We start from the raw sequence: 7,705 nt of genomic DNA on the forward strand, positions 1-7,705 counted from the left end.
CTCTGAAGGCTCTGTCATTTCAGCAGGTAATTTCAAAGTAGTCTGCATGCTGTAAATCAAGTTCCTGAAATAAGCTGACTCAAAACTTACAATCTGAAAATCCAGTTGCTCAACAGAGCAGGATATTTTTTTAAGGCTCTCCAAAACATAAGGTGGAAATGCTTCCATTGAACATCAAACACATACTGGATGAATAGGTTTGTAGGCTGCATATAAATCTTTATTTCATGAATAAGTGGAGAGGTGCAACCTGATGGTCGTCATAAACAGTGAATGCAGGTAATGAAGTTCCCCCTGATATATTTTTAAAGGATTAGAAACTTAAATGTAGGCTGAGCTCCTACATTTTCAAGGGGGGGAAACATTCAAAGGGGAAACCACTCTCAAATAGGGGTTTGACCTCTGGACCTTCAAGGCAATCCAATCTGAAAAAAATATGAGAAATCTGAAGGAATCAAGAAGTAGACCACAACCAAACAGAACTCTGGATAAAATGCCAGTTGCTGAAGATGAAAATCCTCCTCCAACCCTCCAGCGCTGATATGGCTCAAGTTTCTCCCTTTCTCAGAGCCCCCCCTTCCCTCAGACCCAGACATGCTCTGCAATTATGGAAGGAGGGACCTGCTGTTTTTTCCCTCTGTCTTTCTTTTTTTCCTTTGAAGGAGGTGTCTTTTCTTGTCTTCCCTAAACGTGAGCAGCAGCAGGGTAATGAGGGTGCGTCCCCCCTTGGTCGGTCCAGACCCAGTACCTCCCAGTTCTTTGGGCTCCCATATAAAAGCTCTGCTGGAAAATGAGTGCAGGCAGTAGGGAGTTTTCTGCTGGGGTCAGGAGGACTTTGGACAGACGCACGGATCCTACCCCAAACACCCCTGTATGAGTGGAGTGTAGCAGAAAGAGAAAACATCCCCAACTTTTTTTTCCTCTCTTGCCTCAAAGAGTCTACATGTCTGGTGGCATCTAGACATGTTCAGCTTTGTGGATTTGCGGCTGGTGCTGCTGCTCGGCGCCACGGTGCTCCTGGCCAGGGCGCAGGGCGAGGACGACCGTAAGTTTCATCAGTTTGTCGGAGGTTCTCAACGCTTTTCTCCCTTTTTTTAAAAAAAGGATGGATTTTGTCTTCATGACTGGACTGCTGCTGAGATCTTAGGAAGAGAAGAGGAGAAAACGAAATGATTTAGACATTAGATCATTGAAAGTTTGTTGTCTTCTGAGACAGACAGAACAGGGTGTACGTAATCCATTGGGCATCCCAGGAAGGCCTCCCTCTCTCCTTCTCTTTGTTCTAGTGTAGCTCTCTCTTCCCCTCCATTTTCCCAGCATGCATACAGAGCAAGTTGCTGCAAGTTTTTTGCAGACTTTTCTACAGGCCATGCTTTTTAAAGAAGAAACCCCATCACACAGATGACATGTACAGGGCCTTCAAAATTGAATATTTATAAGACACAAATAATGTTTTTTAATTTCTCTCCTTTGACCAGCTTTAAATTTGCTGATCAATTTCCATTAGATGCGTCAGAGATGTGAAATCTGTCGGAGGCCTGACTGATGTGGCAGTGTTAGTCACAGCCTGAGGCCAGCTTTTAAGTCAGACAGGTGAACTGCAGCCCACATAATGAGAATATTCCCAAAGGAAAATCAGGAGGTGAGAAACAGGTTTAGTCTTGTCTGACTAGATATAAACATCTTCCATCTGCAAAAATCTACAGCTGTTTGGTACTGAAAAGGCATCATGGAGGACTGTAAGAAATCGAATCTTCTGACAAGACCAAGAAAACCAAATCAACTCTGGGGACCACAGCTATGGAGTTGATATTCAGTTTTTCCAGATGTTCCTTTTAACTGGACAGGATTCAGCAGTCTTTTTGAAGCAGATGTACTTTGACACTAAGAGCGATCTCACAGCGACATCCAGAGGCTCCTCTCTGTGACTGCAGTAACATCTGGCTGCCACGTCCACCCCCCTCTCACACCCGCCTCCTCGTTTTCTTCACTTTCTTTCCACTCTTTTTTTGTCTGCTTTCCTTTAATTGCAAACACATGTGCAGAGTTTCCAGCAGCTGCTGCCAAACCAGAAGTCTACAGCACTGCTGCTTTTCTCCCTCTGAGCTCAGAACTTTGGCACGGCACAAGATTTATATTCAGTCAGAAAGTGCATTCAGGGTTAACATTATGCTATGAAGTCAGAGTCTCGTCACTAAGATAGGACGCTAACTTGCTTTTCAGTGGAGATAAAAATTTAAATTCTATTGAAGGTTTTTAATTTTTGTTCTACATCTGCAGGCAGACTGTGTCCTCTCAGTCACCCCAACCCCGGTCTGTTTCAGTTCCACACAGGGCCGCTGCTAAGCATTGAATTTATACAAAATAACAATATATATTTTTGCTAATATTAGAAATATTTACATAAAATGATAGAGAAAACTAAGGCATTGACAGCTCAGATGCCCCATTATATACAAATTCATGCAATTCTAATGGAATCTAGACATGAAAATTAATCTCCAGAGTACTTAGTTTACATTTTGTATTTTAATGTAATTTTATATTCATTCACAATCATATTTTTTACTTTAAATTTTCTGTCTTGTTGCTCCCGCATATGGATGTCTATTTGACATCCCTCTCTCTCTCTGTTGCCCCCCTCAGGCACAGGTGCCAGCTGCACCCTTGAAGGTCAGGTGTTTGCGGACCGGGACGTGTGGAAACCAGAGCCATGTCAAATCTGTGTGTGTGACAGCGGAACTGTGTTGTGCGATGAGGTTCTATGCGACGAGCCAACTGACTGCCTCAACCCCATAGTCCCCCAGGGCGAGTGCTGCGCCATCTGCCCCGATGACGGTATTTCGCTTTCATATCCTCTGGGTTACTTTTTCATAACTTTGATTCTATTATTTTCTGTATCATATCATTCCAGAATATGAAATAAATATGAAAATACATTAAAAACTAACAAAGCATTAAAAACTAACAAAGCACAAAACATGAAGAAAAAAAAGGTGTACTTTAACGCCCCGCTCATCTTTACATCTTTGCATTTTCTGCAACACATCCATCATTTATTTATTTATTTATTTATTTTATTTCTTTTTCTATATGTTTGAAATTGTGTGTTTCTCCTTTTCAGGCTACCAGTCTGCTCAGGTTGAGGTAAATAAAAATGTCTTTACATTCAGAACTCGTTGGCATTTTAGTTATTTGTTTAGTCTATTAGGTGCTATGAAAATCATTCTGTTGTGAACTGCTTTTATTGAACGAAAGTAAACTGGACTGAAGTGAGATGATTAGTACACCTGTACTAATAATAATGTGAACATTAATATTCATATCATTCTATTCATATTATTTGTACAGATCAATGATGTGTAGTACAATAGCAACCAGTACATGATTGTTAATGTGATTATATCAATACCTTTATCTTTACATTGAGACTATTTTTGATGTTTTTCCCTACAGGGACCCAAGGGAGACCGTGGACCCAAGGGAGAGCGGGTATATTCACATTTTATTCTTCTGTGGATGTGCTTCCAGTTTAGCTACATTTTATTAGTGTGAATAAGTTCTAGCACTGTGGCCAGAGTCCTGTGTGTTTTTGCTGGAGTTAAACACAACAAAGCAGCAGAACCTTTTACATGTTTTGCCTTTTATATTTTAAGTGGATGAGGAAGTAAATTTCAAAAATGTGGGAGCATTTAGCAAGATTAAACTTGGTGGTTGTAGCTTCTTTTTGTGATGTAAGAAGTGGTAAAATGTCATTACATTTATAACATGAGTGCTAAAACATGAACTAAAAAGCTGTGAGTGCATCCTTACCACATGGAGCCAGCTTCCCTTGCTTCTAGCATTGCTAGTAGAAAACAAATTACCTGCATGATGAAAACATTAGTAGTTGGGTTAACAAAAGTATCAGTACATGAGGTGTTTGTGTTTTTGTCAAGAAAAAGGCAAATTTTTAGTTTTATCTTTTTTTTAAGAATGCTAAGAATAAGAAGCTGCTTTTTGTTTTCAATTGTTACTTCATCAAAACTTATGTCATGCATCATAATAAAACATTATGACTTTTAAAACTATAAGGCAAATTGCATTAGTCCATTTTATTCAATTTGATGCAGCTAACAACCCAACTGGCTTTATGCTGGCTAAGCAGCTAGTCATGCTGGGTCTGAAGGAAGCTTAATCTGAATTAGCATAATGTGTAATCTAAAACATCTTCAAATATTTTGCTGAAGTTGTCATTCATTACTCTGTGATGTGGATCATTAATAGATTATATGCAACACACTTCTTAAGTGGAAATTTAGAATTCTCATGCAGAGTCAGCATATCCACTTCCTGTATGCTGATGTCACATTGACCACAGCTTATCTTGTTGTGTCCGGTTTTACGGTCATTAGTGTTGAGAAGTCCAATTTTAGGAGGTTCTCTGTGATTATAAAGGACAAGAGATTACACAGTATAATCTAATATCCAATACTAAACAGTATTTCCAATAAGGAATCTTCAGGTGACTGTGCTTGTTTGTGTAATGATGGCGTTTAGATGACACACATGCCCCGATGTTTGACATTTCTCTAACTTTTTTAGGGTCCTCCTGGTCCCCCTGGTAGAGATGGCCTGGATGGCCAGCCTGGTCTGCCAGGACCTCCCGGCCCTCCTGGACCCCCTGGCCTTGGTGGAGTAAGTTGTTATTTTTTTTGTGTAAATTTCTGTATTGGGGTAGGTTTGGGTTCAGGTTGTAAAGAGCCAATAAGGGTTGGAGGAACAAGCCCACATTAAATGTTTGAGTGAACCTGCTGATATCAGAAAATATTAATTCCTAATTTGTTTTTACCACAACAAAAATTACATCATCTTTACATACAATTGAGCTTGATGCCATGTTTTCAAAATGTCTGGTATTCTTGTGAGAAACATTTAAGCAAGCCTAAAATTGCAGAAAATATAATTTTCTTGGTAAAAGTTGGGCATATTTTCAGCTTTGTGGTCTATCATAAAATCAGCTTGCACATAAAATTAAACTAATGAAATTTGCAGACTCAAATCTCATTGGTGTTGATCTTGGGTCAAAAGGTTGGATGATGCACCTGTGAGAAGGTAGCTGGGCAGGAAAGGATGAGAAGATATTTGAATGCTATTTTTACAACCATTATTATTATTATTATTATTATTATTATTATTATTATTATTAGTTTACATTAATAATTACTTATTTAAACATTTTACACACTACAGTAACAAGTTCGCTCTGAATGTTTTACGAAAGCATAAAAAAAAGCATGGAAGCACAAAGAAGATAATACAAATAAACAGCAATCTGTGAATTGCTACATCAGTTTCACAATCTGACTTTAAATTAAAATTTGATCTTCAATGGCCATATCAAGTGAACAATCCTTTGAATTTCATGGAAAATTCTGAGATCATGTCCTACAGCTAATATAACATTTCTGCATCATGCTAATTCCCCTAGAAAGTGTATTGGTACACATTACTTGTTTGGAGCCAATTTTTAACTTTGCATTTGCTTCACACAGTTGATGGGTTTTGCAAAAATATATTTTATGTATATGGAAATACATATGGAAAATTCTTTTTATGTAAACTTAAAAATAATTTTCCACTTGATTTTTGTCTGTTAATTTTTGACATACTTAACATCTGATACCTTCTACCATATTCATTTTTATTAACCTCCAACATTCTTTTAATATAAAAATCATACTGAGCTAAGCTAATGGCTAATGGCTGATCTTGTTTGAAAAGTAAAGTTAACAGATGGACATCCAATGATGACTAACTATGCCTGGACTAACCTGTTGTCCAGGTTTATATGATTTTTACATTTAGCTGTTATGAAATAACAGTACAAAAAATATATATATTTTTTTTAAACTAAAGCTTACATATCACAGGAAGTGAATCTCACCAAAGGGTTACATAAGGGCAGGTGTTGGTGTTGTTTTAATGCTCTATGAAAGTTCCTGTTAAACATAACCCTTGCTCAATGTATGTAATACGTGATTGCTTGATAAATGTCTCTTGAAGGACATGTCTGTATTCTTTTTGTGCTTCAGAACTTCTCCCCTCAGATGTCTGGTGGTTATGATGAGAAATCCCCTGCTATGCCTGTGCCTGGACCAATGGTAGGGCATGTTCACCCTTGTACATGTCTACTATTTTCCTGTAATTTAAGATGGTGCAGTTTCTGACTTCTGCCCATGTTTGACTAACAGGGCCCAATGGGACCCCGTGGACCTACTGGACCTCCAGGTCAAAGTGTAAGTGGATCATTTCCTTCCTTCCAGTGACATGATCATAATGTTAACACCGATTGCCTGACTGCATTGAGCTGCTACTAAATTTAACAACTTGTCCCATAAAACACATGTATCTAGTCTCAGTTTAATCTTAATGTTAAACTGGGGTTAGGGCAAGCCTGGACATTTTTGAATTTTAATATATGTTCTTAAGCATACTATAATACTCAGTAGACCGTTTCCTGATTATACTTGTTAGGTATTTCACTTAAAGGATTCTATAATAATAATTGATTCAGTTTAACCCTTGAATTATTTGGGTTGTCAGATTAAATGTTTTAACTTCACCAGAATTATGGTCAGTTTGAAGCCGAATATTTAATCTGTCATTTTAAGTTTATGGATCACTTTCTGACAGCAATTCAAGAAACCCATAACAAGAACACATGGCTACGGTGTCAGAACAGCTGAAGTTATTCAGGATTATTTTGTTACACAAGAAGTGTATTTTTTTAATAACCTGTAGAATTCAGATTCAGAATCAAAGAAAAAATTGTCAGTTCATTTGTGATGATGTTTAAGGTTCTGTCTCCTTCTACAGGGACCTCCAGGACCCAATGGCCATCCTGGTGAGCCTGGAGAGGCTGGAGCCCCTGTGAGTGTTGAAAATACACACACCTTTTCACCTAACTCGTCTACAGTCCACATAACTCTCTTTGTCTTTTAATCAGGGTCCCATGGGGCCACGCGGACCTGCAGGACCTCCAGGAAAGAACGGAGAGGATGTAAGTGGTCAGCTTGTATTTTTCGGTTCCTGAGGAAGCATCACTTTGAATCAAAGCGTAATGAATAAAGTGGATTTGTAATTATATCTTAATTTTGTATGTCATCAGGGTGAGGCTGGCAAACCTGGTCGTGCTGGTGAGCGGGGACCTTCTGGTCCACAGGTACTTCACTGATCAAACATGTTTTTGAGTAAACGTGTAAATAAAACAGTGGACAGGGACAGTTTAAGTTAAACAGCAGAGTTTAACTTAAACTGTCTCTCTTCTTCTTTACTTTTTTTCCCCCAGGGTGCTCGTGGTTTTCCAGGAACCCCTGGACTTCCTGGAATCAAGGGTCACAGAGTGAGCTAAAGCCATTTTGTATCATCCCATTCATCCAAAGCTGAGAAGATCTCATGAAGAGGAACTTCATCTTTATGTTTCTCTCTTGGCCTTCAGGGATTCAGCGGTCTGGATGGTGCTAAAGGAGACACTGGCCCTGCTGGACCCAAGGTGACTAAATGTTTCCACTATATCATTCTTTTGCTTGATGTCCAAAGTTTCATTTCAATAAATGTTAACATGAATTGTAGCAATGCATGGGTAGCTTAAGTGGGAAACACACTAGAGTGATTACTGGAGATGCACAGATAGAAACATTTTGGCGAATTATCATACTATATA

The 7,705-nt window shown here is 38.6% G+C and overlaps 1 protein-coding gene across 4 annotated transcripts in view; it reads left to right on the forward strand.

Moving 5' to 3' along the window:
• The first annotated feature begins 746 nt into the window (after positions 1 to 746).
• col1a1a (collagen, type I, alpha 1a) overlaps positions 747 to 7,705 on the forward strand; it is a 20,806-nt gene continuing 13,847 nt past the window's right edge. The window contains exons 1-12 of one of the 4 annotated variants that reach the window (XM_016678240.1): positions 747 to 1,033; positions 2,647 to 2,838; positions 3,125 to 3,147; positions 3,457 to 3,492; positions 4,585 to 4,677; positions 6,075 to 6,143; positions 6,234 to 6,278; positions 6,859 to 6,912; positions 6,989 to 7,042; positions 7,151 to 7,204; positions 7,331 to 7,384; positions 7,481 to 7,534. In XM_016678240.1, coding sequence (XP_016533726.1) covers positions 964 to 1,033; positions 2,647 to 2,838; positions 3,125 to 3,147; positions 3,457 to 3,492; positions 4,585 to 4,677; positions 6,075 to 6,143; positions 6,234 to 6,278; positions 6,859 to 6,912; positions 6,989 to 7,042; positions 7,151 to 7,204; positions 7,331 to 7,384; positions 7,481 to 7,534 — 798 coding nt within the window. In that variant the 5' untranslated portion in view covers positions 747 to 963. Of the gene's footprint in view, positions 1,046 to 2,646; positions 2,839 to 3,124; positions 3,148 to 3,456; positions 3,493 to 4,584; positions 4,678 to 6,074; positions 6,144 to 6,233; positions 6,279 to 6,858; positions 6,913 to 6,988; positions 7,043 to 7,150; positions 7,205 to 7,330; positions 7,385 to 7,480; positions 7,535 to 7,705 lie in introns of all 4 variants that reach the window. The other 3 variants (XM_007565479.2, XM_016678241.1, XM_016678242.1) reach the window with 3 other exon arrangements.

The sequence above is a fragment of the Poecilia formosa genome, unplaced genomic scaffold (assembly GCF_000485575.1).
Source record: "Poecilia formosa unplaced genomic scaffold, Poecilia_formosa-5.1.2 Scaffold176, whole genome shotgun sequence".
In the NCBI taxonomy this organism is placed as follows: domain Eukaryota; kingdom Metazoa; phylum Chordata; class Actinopteri; order Cyprinodontiformes; family Poeciliidae; genus Poecilia; species Poecilia formosa.